This window comes from Humulus lupulus, chromosome 3 (assembly GCF_963169125.1).
Source record: "Humulus lupulus chromosome 3, drHumLupu1.1, whole genome shotgun sequence".
Taxonomy (NCBI): Eukaryota; Viridiplantae; Streptophyta; class Magnoliopsida; order Rosales; family Cannabaceae; genus Humulus; species Humulus lupulus.
Window position 1 is genome coordinate 160072127 of NC_084795.1, and position 20111 is coordinate 160092237.

At 34.6% G+C, this 20111-nt stretch overlaps 1 protein-coding gene across 1 annotated transcript in view; it reads right to left on the reverse strand.

Annotated features, from left to right (window-relative positions):
* LOC133823251 (protein sym-1) overlaps positions 1-20111 on the reverse strand; it is a 38194-nt gene that overhangs the window by 9984 nt on the left and 8099 nt on the right. The window contains exons 3-7 of the mRNA XM_062255911.1: positions 18337-18431; positions 17424-17496; positions 17223-17315; positions 17016-17102; positions 7905-7985 (exon numbers count right to left, since the gene is read on the reverse strand). Of these exons, the coding sequence (XP_062111895.1) occupies positions 7905-7985; positions 17016-17102; positions 17223-17315; positions 17424-17496; positions 18337-18431 (429 nt within the window). The remainder of the gene's footprint in view (positions 1-7904; positions 7986-17015; positions 17103-17222; positions 17316-17423; positions 17497-18336; positions 18432-20111) is intronic.

Sequence of the window (20111 nt, forward strand, 5' to 3'; positions counted from 1 at the left end):
TAGTGGTCCTTTTTAAGAAGGACCAAAATATACTTGGTGCAATAGACATGGTTGTCAAACATTTATTCAAGAAGAATTGATTGCATCACTATAATAATGCGTGGTTAGACCTCTATTGTCCACGACCTCAGAACTTGGGGGTCGGACCATCGACCTCTCCACACAAGGTTGCTCGCACATCAGTCCCCAAGCCTAGATCGCTATCTACTCCGCTCCTATTGGTTTCATTTCAACCAACCTTGGGCAGAGGAAGATGATTGCAAAGAAATTGTCACTGGGGAATGGAAAAATAATACGTGCACTAAGATACAAAAGATTTTGTTAAACGTTGAGAACGTGGCCCAACAACTAGCCAGATGGAATTGCACATGCTACAAACACCACCGCTTTGCTATTTAGAAAAAGAATGAAAGAAAGAGCTCTTTACAATTGACGCTAATCTCTCCAATGCTTCATTCATGGAGCAAGTCCAAGAAGGTTGAGACCGAACCAGATGTCTTCCATTTGAAAAAAGAAAAATTGGATGAAACATGGCATATTTCTTTAAGTGTGTAGCCGGGTAGATGAAAGAAAAACTTTACTTCGAGTTTTTTCACAACCTTTGGCTTGAAGGAAATTCAAATGTGGCTGTGATTATTTAGGATTATTTTTAGAAGTTATTTTGCTCGAACCAACCCTCTGATGAATAAATGACCAAGGTCCTTGAGTCTGTTCATACGCAGGTGACCATTACAATGAATGAGCAGCTTACGACACCATTTAATTCAAAGGATGTTAAGCAAGTCTTATTCCAAATGAATCCGAACAAAAGCCTTGGCATTGATGGTATGAGTAAAGGCTTTTATAAAAAAAAAAAAAAAAAAAAAGGGACATTGTTAGTAAAGATGTTAGTAGCGCTTGTCTTGTTTTTCTTAGCGGATCTTGTTGTATTAGAAACATCGATAAGACTATCATTACTCTCATACTAACGTTAGTGAGCCTTCTAAAGCCACAGACTATAGGCCCATTAGCCTTTAGAATGTCCTCTATAAGATCTACACAAAGTCATGACGAACAGAATGAGAGTTCCTTCGGAATGTTGTCTCTAAGGAATTAAGTGTCTTTTCTTCGTGGAAGACTTATTACTGATGATCTTTTTTCACATAAATCACTAACTAGATTTTTTGGCTACAAAAATCAATATGTAATAAAAAAAAAGTTGAACTCAAGTCATTAAGTAATTTTTTTGGCGGCAAAAGTCATTGAGTAGTATGAAATGTTGCGCTTAAGTCACTAGTAGTTTTTTTGTTACACTGATTTTATCTCAATTTTAATTAATTAGTAAAAATCTAAAAAATATTTATATTTCTAACTTTGAAATATTATTTGAAATCATTTTTAAAAATATAAAAAAAAAATTTAAAAATTAACAAGAAAAAATTATCTAATTATACCTAAAATTTTTCGCAAGTATTAAGTAGAACTAGATAATTTTTTCATGTTAAAACTTTTAAATTATTTTATATTTCTAAAACAGATTTCAAATAATTTTTAAATGTTAAAAATATATATTTTCAGGTTTGTATTAATTAATTAAAATTGAGACAAAATTAGTGTAAAATGTGAGCTTTTGCAATCAAAAAATTACTTAATGAATTAAGTGCAATATTTCACGATGCTTATTGACTTTTGCTGCCAAAAACATTATTTAATAACTTAAGTACAACTTTTTGGACTACTTACTCATTTTTGCCCAAAAAAAATCACTTAGTAACTTAAGTGCAACATTTTAGACTACTTACTAATTTTTGCTGCAAATCTTCCCTTAATAATATTTGAATACTCTTAAACACAGAAAGTTGGGAAAGATGGGACTCTAGTCTAAAAGTTGGAAGCATATGATAGAATTGAGTGGTCTTCCCTTTGCTGCAAGATGTCAAAACTGAGGTTGCACACAGACTAAATTCATAAAGTCCTTGCGTGCATTTCCATTGTGGAATACTTCTTTTTAACTAATGAGGAAATTGTTGGGAGCCTCATCCCAAGTCAAGGGGACACCTTATCCCCCTTCCTCTTTCTTTTTTCTGCAAAAGGTCTCTCTTTACTTGTCAGAAGGGGCATTGCAAAGGGATTTCTAAAGGGCATTACTTGTGGTTCCACTAGTCCTACAATATCCCACTACTTCTTTGCAAACAATAGCCTTTTCTTCATGAAAGCATCCTGGGAGGTTTGTGGTCGTTTCAAGGATATTCTAAAGTGGTATAGTAAGGCTTCCAAGCAGCTTGTGAACTTCTCTAAGTTTGCTTTTTGTTTTAGCCCTAACAATGTGGAGGTGGAAAGAAAGGGTATGGATAAGGCTTTGGGGGTCAATGTGGTGGCTCATCATGAAAAATACTTTAGGCTTCCATGTTTTTCTGGCAAGAGTAAAAGAAGCTTGTTTCAATCCATCATAGATAAAATTTAGGTTAAACAATTCAGTTGTATGTCCAAACTATTCTCAACGGGTGGTAGAGAGGTTTAACTGAAAGTGACCATCCAATCTATCCCAAGAACCTTTTTAGAATCCCAAATGCCCTTATTCATGATATTAACATCTTTATGCTAGGTTTTGGTAGAGAGGTAGTGATATTAAAAGAGAAGTCTATTGCTGTACTTGGGACCATCTTTGTTGGCACAAAAATGATTGCAAATTAGGATTCAGGAATTTGTTTCATTTCAACCAAGTCCTCCTAGCTAAGTAGGCTTGGCGTTTGTACAATAGCCTTGAGTCTCTTGCTGTACAAGTCATTCATCTTACATTTGGCGTAGCATTCTTCGGAGGAGAAAACTCTATTAATGGCTCCTAATGGCAAGTTGGTGATGGCTCGAACATCTCTATTAATTTTGATAGATGGATCCCTTGAGGTGATACCAACCTCTCATTCTGCTAGGATCCTATGTGGTGCATCTACAGTCAAATTTCTCAAACTTCATAATGGAGACTGGAATGCTTCGTTGACATATCATGCTTTTGACAAGGATGACGCAGAGGCTATCCTTTCTATTTCGTGGCCCATTATTGCGACCACTGATAAGCTTGTGTGGCACCTTGATGACTCTGAATTGTACTTGGTCCACAGTGGCTATTGATTTGTTGTTTGTTCTCAAGGATTGGATCAAGCTTCCTCGTCCTTGTGCCTTTCTCGCTATTGGAAGAAATTTTGGTCATTACATGTTCCTCCAAAGGTTAAAATGTTTGCTTGGAAGGCTTCTCTTGAATGGATTGCCACGTTGACTAACTTCGATAAGCATGAGCTCCACAATGATAAAATTTCTCCATGTTGCATTACGACATTCAAGTGTACCTTCCAAGCTCTTCGGGGGCTAGTCTTCTTTAATTCTTGTCCACGATGCTTTTTCTTGATTGTTGATGCCACTAATTTCTTTGAATTCTTTCTAAACATTATAGACCATTTGGTAGTTTGGGAGATGGAGAAATTCTCGGTTCTTTGGCGTGCATGGTATAAACAAGTCCATAAAGACATTTGGCTTAACGTTGATATGATTGTTAGTTGGCCCTTAGATTACCTTGATAAATTCCATATGATGACCTCAAGTTCCCACTGTCACCATTCTAGCTCCCATCCCGTTGGAGCATTCCTTCACCAGGCACTACAAACTTAATTTCTGATGTGACTATAGACAACGCACTTCAAAAAATAGGACTAGGGACTTCTATTCAGGAGGATCACGACCAAATGTTAGCCTTTGCTACTTGGACGATGAATGGTACTTTTGATCTAGCAATTGTAGAAGCCTTGGCCATTCTCCATGTCATGAAATTGAACAAAAGATTAGGCTACAACATCACTATTGAATCGGATTGCTAGCGTGTGATTAATAAGGTTGTGAACAATGCTCCACCTGGGGGAAAGAAGAAACCAGAAAAAGGCTATCAAGCCATGGCTGAAGACTCACAAGAGCCACAAAATACCTCTGGACAGCCGGCTTTCACAAGGGATCAGATTGAGCAGCTCCTGAAACTATTACAGACCACACAAAAATCTGGAAATATTCCTTCCTGCTCTTTTGCACAAAATGGTAAAACAGTTTCTATTGCATCCTATTTTTGTTCTAAGCCCAATAACACTTGGATCATCGATTCAAGTGCTAGTGATCATATGACTGGAAATTCTAGGTTATTTTCAACATATAAACCTTGTGCAGGAAATAAAAAAGTTAGAATTGCTGATGGATCTTTTTCAGCAATTGTTGGAACTGGTGATATAATTATCTCACCTTCTTTAACCTTATCTAAAGTATTGCATGTTCCAAACTTGTCATGTAATCTTATTTCCATCAGCAAAATGACCCAAGATCAAAAATGTCAAGCTAACATTTATCCTTCACATTGTCATTTTCAGGAACTAGAATCGGGGAAGACGATTGGCAATGTTAGGGAACGTGATGGACTCTATATTCTTGAAGAGGGAATGAACTATAATAAAGGAGGTCAAGAGAGCGCTTGCCTGCAGATCTCTACCACCCAAAGTAATAATGAGATTTATTTATTGCATTTTCGTCTAGGACATCCTAGTTTTTATTATTTAAGTAAATTGTTTCCTAAGTTATTTTTTTAATAAAAGTCCTTTATTCCAATGTGAAATTTGTGCTTTAGCTAAACACCATAAAAATCCCTACCCATCGCAGCCATATATATCAACCAGACCTTTTGCACTTGTTCATAGCGATATATGGGGTGCGTCTCGTGTATCAACACTCGGGTAAAAGATGATTTCTCACATTAATTGATGAATATACACGAGTAAGTTGGGTGTTTTTTCTAAAAGAAAAATCTGAAGTTGAAAATGTTTTTAAAAAAATTTATCACATGGTTCAAAATCAGTTTAAAACACAAATTCAAATAGTTAGGAATGACAATGAGCGTGAGTATTTTGTTCACACATTAAACAATTTTTTTGAAAAAAATAGGATCATTCATCAAAGCTCTTGCATAGATACACCACCACAAAATGACATAGTTGAAAGGAAAAATAGGCATATTCTTGAAGTTACACGAGCTTTAATGCTTTCAGCAAAAATTCCAAAATATCTTTGAGGAGAGAGTGTTCTTCATGCTACCTATTTAATAAATCGAATGCCTTCAAAAGTTTTGAAATTTCAGACACTGATTAGTATTCAAATAGAATTTCCTCAATCTCGTATGTTTCATTCTATGCCATTAAAAAATTTTGGATGTATTGTGTTTATCAAAAATCCGGATAGAACTGCAAGTAAGTTCGATCCAAGAGGGAAAAAATGTGTTTTTTTGGGGATAGCCCCAACCCAAAAAGGGTATAAATGTTTTAATCCTGTTTCTAGAAAAACATTTGTTACCATGGATACTGAATTCTTTGAATCAAGACCATTTTTCACTTCTCATCTTCAGGGGGAGAATAATCAGGAAGATGATATATTTTCCAAGGAATTAAGAACGAAAAAATTTATTGTTCCACGAAATCAGGAAAGTTTAACCACTAATAGTGAGACTACGGTTCTAATACCAGAGTCTATGGTTTTAAGTCCTGAAAAACAGCCAAGTATGTCTCAAGAATTAACTGAGGACAGGTATAGAGATCGGTCAAGTACTCTATTTGACCGAGTTTACACAAGGAAGTTTACAAATCGAAGTACAGAGCCTATTACGTTACCAGCAAGTCAAGAGTCTGAACCGGCGCCAGAACTTGAAAGTGGTAAGCAAAACTCTGACCTGATCTTCCTATTGCCCTTAGAAAAGAAAAGCGAGTCTATGCTAAATATCCTACCTCTGCTTATGTCTCATATTCAAAATTATCTTTTGTATACACTATTTTTTCCATGAATCTATCATCTGTGGTTATTCGAAGTAGTATTCAGGAGGCTCTATCTCAACCTAAGTGGAAAAAGGCTATTTATGAGGAGATGGAAGCTCTTGAGAAGAATCAGACATGGAGACTTGAAGAGCTACCGAAGGGAAAACCTGTTGTTGGCAGCAAATGGGTATTCACTCCAAAATTTAGAGCAAATGGTACTCTCGAACGCTACAAAGCACGGCTTGTAGCCAAAAGATTTACTCAGACATACGGTATAGATTATACAGAGACATTTGCTCCAGTTGCTAAACTTAATACTGTAAGAATTTTGTTATCTATTGCAGCAAATCTTGATTGGAATCTCAGACAATTTGATGTGAAGAATGCATTTCTTAATGGAAGATTGGAAGAAGAAGTATATATGAGATCGCCTCCTGCTTTTGAAGACAGGTTTAATTCTAAAGTATGCAAACTGGAGAAGGCACTATATGGACTAAAGCAGTCTCCAAGAGCATGGTTCAATCGGTTCACTCAGTTTGTAAAAGGACAGGGTTATTGTCAAGCTCAATCCGATCATACCCTCTTTACCAAGTTTTCACAAGAAGGGATGGTAGCCATATTGATTGTTTACGTGGATGACATAATTCTCACTGGAGATTACCACAAGGAATTGGAAATTTTAAAAGAAAAGATGGCTAAATAATTTGAAGTGAAGGATTTGGGAGAATTAAGGTATTTTCTTGGTATGGAAGTTGCTAGATCTAAACAAGGTATTGTTGTCTCACAACGAAAATATATTTTAGATCTACTTAATGATACCGAGATGAGTGCTTGTAAACCAGCCGATACTCCGATTGATCCAAATCAGAAGCTTGGAGCTATAAAAGATGGAACTCCAGTTAATGTGGAGCAATACCAAAGATTAGTTGGAAGATTAATTTACTTGGCACACACTAGGCCTGACATTTCCTTTGCTGTGAGTCTTGCGAGTCAATTTATGCACTACCCATACAAGGAGCACCTTGAGGCAACATATAGGATACTGAAGTATCTAAAGAGCTGCCCAGGAAAGGGATTACTTTTCAAGAAAACTGACAGCAAGTCAGTGGAGGCATTTACAGATGCTGACTGGGCAGGGTCGAGTGATAGAAAATCAACTTCTGGTTACTGCACATATGTTTGGGGGAATCTTGTAACTTGGAGGAGTAAAAACCAGAATGTTGTGGCGAGGAGCAGCGCAGAGGCTGAGTTTAGATCCATGGCAAATGGAATTTGCGAGTTATTATGGATAAAACGTGTTCTTGAAGACTTGAAGAAAGATGTTGAGTTGCCTCTTAAATTGTTTTGTGATAATAAGGCAGCAATAAGTATTGCACAAAATCTATTACAACATGACCGGACGAAGCATATTGAAATTGATTGACACTTTATAAAAGAAAAACTGGAAGCAGGGATTATTTGCACTTTGCTTGTCACTACAAGAGGACAGACTGCTGATATTTTGACTACAGGATTATTTAAACCTGTTTTTAAGGTTCTTGTAAGCAAGTTGGGCATGTATGATATTTATGCTCCAACTTGAGGGGGAGTGTAGAAAATTGTAATTCAAAATTAGAATTAGTCTACCGTATATTTAGATGTACAACTAGAGTATTAGTTAGAATCTAAGTTGTTAGTCAGTTCCTATACTTGTGGATTAGTTTGTTTTTTAAATATATGATGTATCTATTTATTCGGCTTTTTGGTTAATTAATAAAATGAAACAATTATCCAAACTTACAATTAAGGATATCATCCACGTTTGTAATGAAATTTTTGAGGTTAAATTCCCAGAGGTGCCCAAGGATCCCTAATGGAGTTGCTCATTCTCTAGCAAAACTTGCACTATGGAAGTACACTATGTTTGGTGGCCAGGATATCCCTCATGCATTTGGTCAATGCCTAGTCATTACTCAATGAAATTCAGTTTCTTAAAACCAAAAAAAAAAGGAAAAGTTCAACGTAAAAGATAATATATTAAAGCACTTAATTAAGCAGATCGATTTTGAAAGGAAATGCATAGATGTCCTAGGCTTTTCTGTATTTATAACATACCTTTTTCGGAAGGATCTCTTTGTGAGCTTTAAATGAGAGAATTACATTCCAAATTAAAGCAATAAAGTTGGCAGCAAGGACCTGAAATTTGATAGTGTTTATAAAAATATTAAAAATTACAGCAGTTGATTTTGGGATAAAACATGAAACGAAACACTACAAAATGTTCTCCTTCAGTGAGTACTATATAATCGCAAGTATACAAAGGCTTATAGAAATTCCACTTTTCATTTTTGTAATCTGAACATAAATGACTCATCTGTCCACAAAATCTAGATAAACCTGGAAAGAAATAAAAAGAATAGAACAGAAAATCCAACAATGGATGAATGGACTCGAGTACTTAAGTCAAAGAAATGAATAGGCTTTAGTCTAAATGCGAAAAAATAAAAATTGAATCATATGAGACAGCTCCCGCATAATGAATAATGGCATCATACAAAGAGGCAGGACCAGGCCCAGCCTTCTGTAAGCATCACAAAAAGCTTTCAAGACAACAACTCAATTTACATAGTTTTGAGCTTTTTATACAGAGTCAAATACATAACATACCAAGTAAATATTAACATACAATACACTAAATGGATTTTAACCCTATTTTACTCAACCTTAGGTTTTACATAGATATGCTGTACTTGTAACTTATGCAATTTATCAACCTCAGCTGTATTGGGAGAAAAATCTGCTGAACCATGAAACTATTGAATGTTTGGTAAATTTTAATTTATAAGTGCAGTTATAGATCTCCACTCAGGTACACCTATGCACGACATAGGTCAATTTAATTGAGAGGATTTTGTGTATTGAGATGGTTAAGGGAAGTTTTAATTGCCTAGATCAGGTTTATTTTGGGAATAAAGTGTAAGAGAGAGTGTAGGTCATCTTGAATCTTGTTATGTATCAAACCTTGGCTCTGGGAGAGAACCAAGTCTCAAATACCTGGGTATGATTGTTTTCCCATGTTCAATTCAACAAAACACACTCCCATTTCATTATTGTAGAATGTCAAGTTGGTTGATTAAGGGAAGTTGGTCTGTTACCTAATGTGTTGAAATTATCATTGATTCTAGGTGATATTACACCTGTAAAGCTGTATTTTACAGCTGTGATCAGTTATTAAATTTCTTATTTGTAATAATTCTGATAGTATGTTATAATATCTTTAAGTTTTTTTTGTCAGTTTTATTCCTAGATTTCGTGAGAGATTGTAGGAAATATTGGTGTTTGTTAGTTTTTATACAGATTGTATATTTTTGTATTTAGATTATTTGATAGGCTGTCTATAATATTTGTAATTACCAGAATATTCGGTATTAATTTACTAAATATTTATTTATTCTGTATAGTACTTATTTAAAGGTATGTTTGCTCTCAATGAAAAATTATCAGTGAACAATTTCTACATGGTATCAGAGTCAATCCTCTCACCCTGAGAATAGATTTTTTTTTTTCTGCTCTCCTCACAAATTGCAGCCACACAAATCACAGATTAAAAACAAATCTGATGCTGCCATCACATTTAAAAAATTTCACTCTATAATAAAAAATCAATTCCATGCAAATCTCCAAGTATTTCACTGATAATGGAACTGAATATTTTAACTCTATCTTAGGTGATTATCTTCTCTCTCACGGCATCATTCATAAAAGTTCTTGTACACGTACACCCCCAACAAAATGGGATTGTTGAACGTAAAAATAGGCACCTATTGGAGGTTGCTAGAGCTCTTCTGTTCTCAACTTCAGTCCCTAAACATTTTTGGGGCGAAGCTATTCTTGCTGTCGTTTATCTTATTAATAGAAGGACATCTAGAGAGTTAAAATATCACAACGCCACTTTCTATGCTCATTCAAGCATATCCTCATACACAACTTATCTCTAATCTCCCATTAAAAATGTTTGGTTGTATATCTTATGCGCATGTTCTTGGACCAAATCGCTCTAAGTTTGATCTTAGAGTGCTCAAGTGTTTTGTTGGGCTATTCTTCTACAAAAAAAAGGATACAATTGTTATCATCCTTCTACTCGACGTATGTACGTCTCATTCGATGAAGAACAACTATTTTATTCCAACTTTCCACTTCAGGGAGGGACTGTTAGTGATGTCTCCAGTTGGGATATTTGTCTTACTAAAGTTATTCCTGAACTTTCCAAGTTTAATACAATTCCAAGTTCATCTGAACAACAATCTCAGCCACGGCCAAAAATTATGGAAATCTTAGTTTACTCTCGTCGACAGAAAAACTCTCATGTAATACAGCCAACTGATGCTCCAACATCCCATGACTCCGACTCAGAAACTATTCCTGCTGTAAGTAATCCTTCTTTGAACCCTATTTTATCTGATTATGTTCCTAATGTTGAGTCTTCTAGAACGGTAGAACCCGAATCTAAGTTACCTATTGCCAAAAGGAAGGGCATTCAGAGTTGTACTCAACACCTAATGTCCAAATATGTTTGCTATAGTCGACTAACTCCACACTATAAAGCTTTCCTAGCAGAAGTCGAACAAGTGGTAGTTCCCAGAAATATTATCAAGGCTCTCTCACAGAAAGAATGGAAGAAAGCAGTGTTTGAAGAGATTGGTGCACTAGAAGCAAACACTACATGGACAATAATCAATCAACCTAAAAATAAACATTTGGTGGGATGTAAATGGCTGTTTACAGTGAAACACAAGGCTGATGGAACAATAGACAGATACAAAGCAAGACTAGTTGCGAAATGATTCACTCAAACATACGGCGTGGACTATAACGAGACGTTTGCTCCAGTTGCCAAGTTAAACACAGTAAGGGTCTTACTATCAATTGCTGCCAATCTTGATTGGCCCCTACAACAACTAGATATAAAAAATGTCTTTCTCAATGGGCATTTGGAAGAAGTTTTTATGAGAATACCTCCTTGGTTCGAAGAGACATTTGGAGTGGAGAATGTATGTCATCTAAAGAAATCTCTTTATGGTCCAAAACAATCTCCAAGGACATGGTTCGAAAGATTTAATCAGGTGATAAAAAAGCATGGATACAAACAAGCTCAATCAGATCACACTTTGTTTTTAAAACATTCAGAGGCAAAGGTGAGTATTCCCATTGTCTATGTTGATAGACATGATAATAACAGGTGATGATTATAAAGGGCAAGAAAAACTTAAAAGGTGTGTTAGCTCAAGAATTTGAAGTAAAAGACCTTGGACTGATAAAATACTTTCTGTGAATGGAGGTTGCAAGAACAAAACAAGGTATTGCAATGTCACGGAGAAAATATATGCTGGATCTCCTCAAAGAAACCGAAATGAGTGGTTGTAAACCTGTGGCAACACCAGTCGAACCGAAGGGAAAGTACAAGAAGAAAGTCAAAGAGGAAACTATCGACAAAGGAATGTATCAACGATTAGTGGGCAAGCTAATCTACTTGTCTCATACAAGGTCCGACATTGTGTTTGCTGTGAGTCTAGTTAGTCAGTACATGCACAATCCTCTAGAAGAACACTTAGAAGCGGTGTACTTTCCTAAGCTACCTAAAGAAAACACCAGGGACTGGGTTATTATTCAAGAAGAACGAGGAACGAAGAGTTGAGGCCTTCACAGATGCAGATTGGGCAGGATCTATTGAAGATAGAAGGTAAACAACTGGCTATTGTACTAAAGTTTGGGGGAACTTGGTTACTTGGAGTAAAAAACAGCCAGTGGTAGCTGAAAGTAGTGCTGAAGCAGAACTTAGAGCTCTTGCCCAAGGTGCATGCGAATTAATTTGGATTAAACGTATACTTGAAGAACTAAAGCTTCAAATAATTGAGCCTCTAAAATTGTATCAGCCATCAACATAGCACATAATCAAGTCCATCACGACAGAATGAAGCATGTTGAAGTGGACATACATTTCATTAATGAAAAAATTGATGAAAAAGGAATTATACGTAATTTATTTTCCACGCAAACAACAGGCTGACATTTTGACTAAGGGTCTATCAAAAGAAGTTTTCAATGAGTTACTGTGCAAGCTGGCCATATGGAATCTCCATGCACCAGCTTGAGGGAGGGTGTAGGAAATATTGGTGTTTGTTAGTCTTTTATTACTCGGTATCCTCTTAATTAGGAAACCACTATGTACGGATTGTATATTTCTATATTTAGATTATTTGATAGACTGCCTATAATATTTGTAATTACCAGAATATTCGGTATTAATTTACCAAATATATCTTTATTCTATACAGTACCTATTTAAAAGTGTACGATACCTATTTAAAGGTATATTTGCTCTCAATAAAAAAGTACCTATTTAAAGGTATATTTGCTCTCAATGAAAAATTATCAGCGAATAATTTCCACAGAAATACTCTGTCCAATTATCAAGGGACTTTCCTGATTGTTAGGCAAATTTGTCTCTGCTCTCTTGGATAAATACAATGTATTTTCTTGCTATGAAATAAGAAAGAAAAAAAAAGTCCCTTCTCTCTAAAAACTACATGGTATCAGAGCATATCTCAAATCTTGGCCATCAAATGACTAAACATGGGAGCCAATCAAGCTATTGTTGAAAATAGTGTTATATCTGATTCAAAAGGTTTCAGCAAGGAGCAAATGGAGATTTTGCAAAAGTTGTTAAGCTCACATGGAGCAACAACAACTACACTATTGGAACTGGGTCCTTGGCACAGAGAGGTAAATTTTTAAATGCCTTGAAGGTTAAAAAGGAACAAGCCAATACCTAGATTGTTGACTCGAGTCCTTTAGAACACATAACTGGAGATGCATCAATTTTATAAAATTATAAACCAAGTTCTGGTACTTTCTCTGTTCAAATAGTTGATGCCACTATATCCCAAGCGACTGGCACTGGTTCAGTATTTAAAAAAAATCTCACTCTTGACTCTGTTCTTTTGGTACAAAATTTGGATTGTAACTTACTATCTATAAGTAAACTCACCAAGGAGAAAATATGGATTACTAAATTGAGTTCAACTGGTTGTATTCTTCAAGATTTGGATTCGAGGACGATTGGCAATGCTGAAATAAGTTCGGAACTATATTCTTAAGGCTTTCAATTCAAATGAAGGACGACTTGAAAAGATGGGATTAGAAAAATGTTTTTCTGTTTTCAAATCTAATAATGATAGTGTTGTTGTTATATTGTGGCATTATCAACTTGGTCATCCTAATTTTTTGTACCTCAAGAAACTTTTTCCGTCATTATTCAATCAAAATTCCAAACTTTTCCAGTGTGAAATTAGTCGGTTGTCTAAACATGTTCACAACTCTTATACTATCCAACCATACAAATCTTCTCAACCATTCTCTATGATACACTTGGGGAGCGTCTAGAATTTGTAACTGGTCCAAAGTGGTTTGTTTCATTTGTTAATGATCACACTAGACTAATTTGGATATCTCTCATGAAGGAAAAATCAAAGGTGTCTCAAATTTTCAAAACTTTTCTTGGTATGGTTCAAACTCAATTCCATACAAAAATTAAAAATTTGAAAACTGATAATGCAGGAGACTACTTTAACAACTTTTTGGGATAATTTTTACAAAAAAAAAAGAGAATTCTTTATCAAAGTTTTTGCATATATACCCCTTAACAAAGTGAAATTGCTGAGACAAAAAACAGACACCTATTAGAAGTTGCTAGGGCTCTCATGATTTCCACCAATGTTCCAAAATATTTTTGGGAGAAGCTATTCTCATTGCTACATACCTTATTAACATAATGACATCCTGTGTTCTCCACTTCAAAACCCCACTTCAAGTTCTCCTTCATTCTTACTACCAGACTCTTCTCAAATATACCCCCAAGAGTGTTTGGTTCTGTTTTTGTGATTGTCTCCCTTCAAAACCAATGTAAATTAGACCCTAAAGAAATTAAGTGTATATATATTGGGCATGCACCAAACCAAAAAGGGTACAGATATTATTCTCCATTGACAAGGAAGTTTTATACTTTTATGGATGTCACATTTTTGAACATCAGTCCTATTACCCCAAATATGATGTTCAGGGGGAGAATGCTCAACCAGCCCTGAATCACTAGAACCAACACCTGTTTTTCCCATTTCTGAAATTGTTTCCAGCCCTGAAACACTAGAACCAGCCCCTGTTTCAAGCCTCGTTGAACCAGAAACATTGTCCAGTCCTGAGTTTTTTGATCCACAACCTGAACCATCAGAATCTAATCTTAATCCTCAAAATAATCAAGTTGATCAACATTTGGTTCCTATTCAAAATACACTTCAAACAAATTCTATTGATGAAAATCAATTCATTGTCTATTCAAGGAAGAAGAAGAAAGACCAAGAGAATATAGCATCTCAAACACAACTTGAGTAAAGTCATGATGCTAAACCAAATCCAGAATCAAAGGAAATGCAGTTGGTAAAATCGATTCTATCCCTAGTGATAGTCAAGTTGGTCATTTTGATTTACTAATAGCAAAAAGAAAGAGGGTGAGATCTTGTACAAACCATCCTAGTTATAATTTCATTTGTTATGATGGATTGCCACCTACTTTTCGTGCATTCACTACTAGTTTGGCAATATACCGATTCCAAATAATATTCAAGAAGCCCTTAAGTATCCTGAATGGAGGATCGCAGTAGAAGAAGAAATTCGAGCTCTAGAGAAAAATGGAACTTGGGAAATTACTGAGTTGCCTATTGAAAAGAAGTCAGTAGATACAAATGGATATTTACAGTGCTGATGGGAATGTAGATAGATTCAAGGTGAGGCTGGTTGCAAAACGGTTCACTCAATTCTATGGTGTTGATTACCAGGAAACATTTGCTCCCATTGCAAAATTAAACACAATCAGAGTATTATTGTCATTGGCTGCTATCAAGATTGGGCTCTACATCAACTCGGTGATAAGAATGCATTTCTTAATGGCAATCTAGAAGAAGAGGTGTATATCAACATTCTTCAAGGTTTAGTTACGAATGAAAATGTTAACAAAGTATGCAAACTAAATAAGTCTCTTTGCGGTCTCAAACAATATCCATGAGCTTGGTTTGATCGTTCCACCAAGGCTGACAAAAGGTATGGCTACTCTCAATGTCAATCAGACCACACATTGTTAAACACTCTAATGGAGGAAAGATAGCAATAATTATTGTTTATGTGGGTGATATTATATCGACTAGTGATCATGAGGAAGAACTGTGCATACTCAAAGATTTGTTAGCGAAAGAGTAAAACTTGGAAAATCTCAAATATTTCCTAGGAATGGAAGTTGCTCTAGTTCTCTCAATAGAAGTATGTTCTAGACTTACTGAAAGAAACTAGCATGTTAGGGAGTAAACCAACAGATTCTCCCATGGGTTGCAATATCAAATGTACAATATCAAGTATACGAGTGCCCCAGTAGACAAAGAAAGATATCAAAGACTAGTAAGAAAACTTATCTACCTATCTCACACTAGATCAGATACAACCTTTGCTATTAGTACTGTAAGTCAGTTCATGAATAATCCAAGGGAAAATCACATGAGCATCATGTATAGGATACTACAATACCTCAAGATGACACCAAGCAAGGGACTATTTCAAGAAAAATACAATGATGAGTGTTGAAATCTTCAATGATGCAAATTGGGCTTGGTCTACAACAGATCGTAGATCCACTTCAAGATATTGTACATTTGTGTGAGGAAACTTGGTTATTTGGCGAAGTAAAAAGTAATCAGTTGTGTCAAGAAATAGTGCTTAAGTTTCGAGCTATGGCTCAAGATATTTGCAAAGGAATGAGGCTATAAAGGGTTCTAATGGAGTTAAAATTTTCAATTGAAGGACCCATGAAGATGTATTGCTATAATCAAACTACCATTAATATTGCAAAAAATCATGTTCCCCGTGATCGAACTAAACATGTGGAGATTGATCAGCATTTCATTATGAAAAAATTGGAGTAAAGGATTATTTTGCTGATCTACACTCCAACAGGACTTCAAACAGCAGATATTCTTACCAAGGCTCTACCTAGAATCAAGTTCGAAGCTTTTAAGTTCAAGTTGGGTTTAACTAATATTTACAACCCAACTTGAGGGGAGTGTTAAAATTATCATTGGTTCTAGGTGGTATTGCAGCTGTGATCAGTTATTAATTTTCTTATTTGTAATAATTATGATAGTATGTTATTAGAAAATATCTTAGTTTAATTTCAGTTTTATTCCTTGATTTCGTGAGAGATACTCTCCTATAATCAAGGGATTCTCCTAATTATTTGTTAGGCAGATTTGTCTCTGCTCCCTAGGATAAATACGATGTATTTTCTTACTATGAAATAAGAAAAGAGAAAAAAGAGAAGTTTCTTCTCTCTAAAAACTTTGTATAGGGATTAGAATTCTCAATTCCAAAGTCTTTGGGATATGAATTTGTTTGTTTGGAAAGTCACTCGGCAATTGGAATTTGGTATAATTCAGAGTAATTACTCGATTTGGCGTGTTTGTCTGACCATGTAATTACACAGTAGCTATGTAATTGGAGTTAATTGAGGGATCTCAATTACTCTCCGATTCTCATAGCCCCCATAAGAATTGGGTATAATTACACTATGTAATTACTAATTATTATCAATTTTAGATAGTATTTATTACATGATATTATTTTTCGTGTAATTAGTAATTGTTTTGTCAAACATAATAGGAATTTATAAGTGATTTTCACTTGACTTCCAAATACACCTTGTATTTTAAAATATAGTGTAATTACTACCTTAGTAATTACACATTTATTTCCAAACACGCCATAAATGTATTTACATTTGTATATTTTCTTTCCTTCAATATTGTAAATCTAGGATTAAGGTCCTCAGTTGGGAACCTTCTTATATATATTATGCACCTTGTATGTTATTCTTCATGAATACAGAATACAGACTAGGACAATGATGGGAGAGCTTGGTTGAGTGAGGAAGGTTTTAAATTTCTCAATACAATGGCTTATCAAATAATAATGGTTAGTTAATTGCCCCTGAATTGGTTTCTTGGACGTAAGAGATCAGCAATGGTTTACTACCCTTTCAGCTTCAATATTTTATAATCGAGTCTGAATTGAGTTTATGTAGGAAGTGAAACACATGCAGGCAAATATATTAAAGAAGAAAACACAAACCTGAAATTGCTGTGGAACAAATCGAAAGTTGAGAAATTGGAAAGGTATCCAAAGTTGCCAATTAGCAACAACAGCAGAAAACCACTCCTGCAACAAAAGTTTCCGCACAAGCAAGGAATATTTAGAAAACACACGTGAATTGAATATATACCACTAGAAAAAAAAAAGTTCTTATACTGCTTGATTATAGAAAGCCATGAGCAACACCTGTTGAAGCTTGGGTACAACTTGTTCAGGTCTTCCTTCTAGTGTCACCAATGTAGATAAGAAAACTCCAATAAATATAGGAGAAAAAAGGAACTGCAAGAAAGATGCATCACATTCAAAGGCCGCATTTAGTCGCAATACATATGATGATTAAAATTTATTGTCATTTGTTGGCAATACCAATACACTCTAGAAGATAACCTGATCAATTAAAAGACGCAAAAAAGCTCCTGATCCTCCTTGCAAAGTAACCAATTTGCTCAGATACAAATACCTACATACACATCAAATATAATTAATCAAAACTCTGACCAATATGATAATAATCAATGCACGGTACCAAATTTCTGTATTGGTTTTCATCCCATGCATTTGGTGCTACATTAATTATAAAAATATGTATGCATTTTATAACCCGATGTCAAGTCAGTGAAGAGTACAACTTAAAGTCCTATTTATTTTCATGCAGATACTTGTGTAAATAATGAAGTTAAATATTTTTAACCAAGTCACCTACACAAATAAAGAAAAAAAAAAGAAATTACTTATTTGTACCCTATATTTTTGCAAAGCATCATTTTGATACTCTCTTTTTTCAATAATGCTCGTATGGTACCATGTATTATAAAATCATATATATTTGATAAATAAAATTTTGTCAATATGACCAAATTTCCATTAGTTATATGTAATTAAGTAATTAATTATGAATTTAGAACTCATAATTGAGAGCATGTTGATTAAATTGGTAAAATTTTATTAATTAAATTTGAGTTTAGTATATCAAATATGTACGATTTTAAAATACAAGGTACCAAATATATACGATTTTAAAATACGGTGTACCAAATGAGCATTATTATAAACACAAGGTACCAAACCGATATTTTACAAGAACACAGAATACCAAATGGTTACCTACCAAAAAAAAAGTTGAAAAAACATACAGGAATCCTTGACAGTATTACAGAAAGAAATATGCCCAGAAAACAATTTCTTCAATAACCAATGACATTTGAAGCGTGGATTAGCAGATACAATTTCTGGTTACAGTAGAAAGTGGTTACAACTATACATCCAATTACAAATACAAGGCATGAGTCTGGAGCATTACCAGAAATGTAATGTTGGACCTACTAACACAAGCCCCAATAATGTAAACAAGAACGTCCTTTTCAGGTCCAGTGATGGAACTTGATCAATTGCAATCTGATACAAACAGTTGAGTTCTTGAAAAAGTTTACTAATGTAATACTCATGCAAAAATTAAATATAGTATAATATGTAAAAATAAATGAAGTATCTAGGAGCAAAACCAGGAGAACTATGGCACCTATACCAACAGCAAACAAAATAGCAGGATTCCTAGCCAAACTATAAAACATTAATCCACTGATGAAAAAACACATCATTCGAATTTGTCGTTACATATTTAAATTACAAATGATGTATCGAGGATGAAAAAACAACACTAGGATCATAAGTTAGAGTGTATTCTCCTATGCAATAAAAAACATATCTACCAAAATATCTCGTGAATATACAAGTGTAAGGAATACATTTAATATCAGTCCAGATTTGAAGTTACATTTTGACTTTTATATAATTGCACTTAAGTCTTTTATGCTCAAATAAACTAATTATTGCATCTTTACCGGTTCTAATTTTCAATTTTTCTAATAAAAAAGAGAGATTCTTTTTAATTCGTGTACTTCCTAAATTAGGAATATAAAAACAAAAAGAGACTGACAGTAAACTATACAACTTAAAAGGTTATGGTTCTTTTGTGGCTGTATCATGTTTTGTATTAACACAAGGGGTGTAGATTTTCCACACCCCTTGTGTACTTTGATAATATTAACACAAGGCCTTGTGCCTCAGAACCTAAACAGCTTCTTGGCAATGCTACTCCTCGGACATGCTGCTCCTCGGACGCACGCCATCTACTCGGATACCACAGCCTAACCGCTTGGATGCATGCCCTTATGTCCTCGGGTTTGCACAAAATCTTTATGGTTCATGCAATTATATTTTATTTTTCTTTGTTAACTTGAAACATTCTAAGTCATTTTAGACTTAAAAAGTTATCAATTTTTTGTGAATAGTAAAGTCACTCTGATGTATGCCTTATATTTTCGCATGAATACTTAGTTTTCTAACTTAGAAATTCTAGACATTTCATACGTCCATACTAAGTATACTTTCTCACTCTCTTATTGCTCTAACATTTTATGAGCATAACGTTTCTTGTCACATGAATATTTGCTTCTAACTTTAAATTTTGAAAAATTCTAAGTTACTTAAGTTTTGTCAAACAAGTTAGCTTAATGGCCTTTTTTTGACTTAAAAATTTTACAAGTCATCCTGAAAACAAATATGTTTACTCGTACTCTTATTGCCTGTGTTAAATTATATACCAGCATACCCCATGCGCCCCCTAATTGATCGAGGGTTGAAAGATCCTAGGTCACTTGCTACTTGACCGAATCTGTTTAAGCAATTAATTGCTCGTGAAACACATAGAATATATTGAAAATATTCGAACAGTTGAACATTGCTTGAACGTATCAACCAGTTGAACACTGTCCGATTTTACCGACCAGTTGAACATTGTTCGAATAATCAACACACATGCACATTTATAGCAAGAATCGACCACGCTGCGCGTAGTCTCTTTTATTACTCGTAAATTAAAAAAGACAAAACGTGTCTAATAACGAGTCTTAAACAACAAAAATTGTTCAAAAATAGATGACTGGTCAGCAAATAACCAGCTCATAAACAAAATTTAAATAACAAGTTAAACAACTTGAAATTAAACTACCACTCTGAAAGCGGTATTTAGAAATAATATATTCATAGACGCTCGCCGTTCCAGTGGCTCCTGAT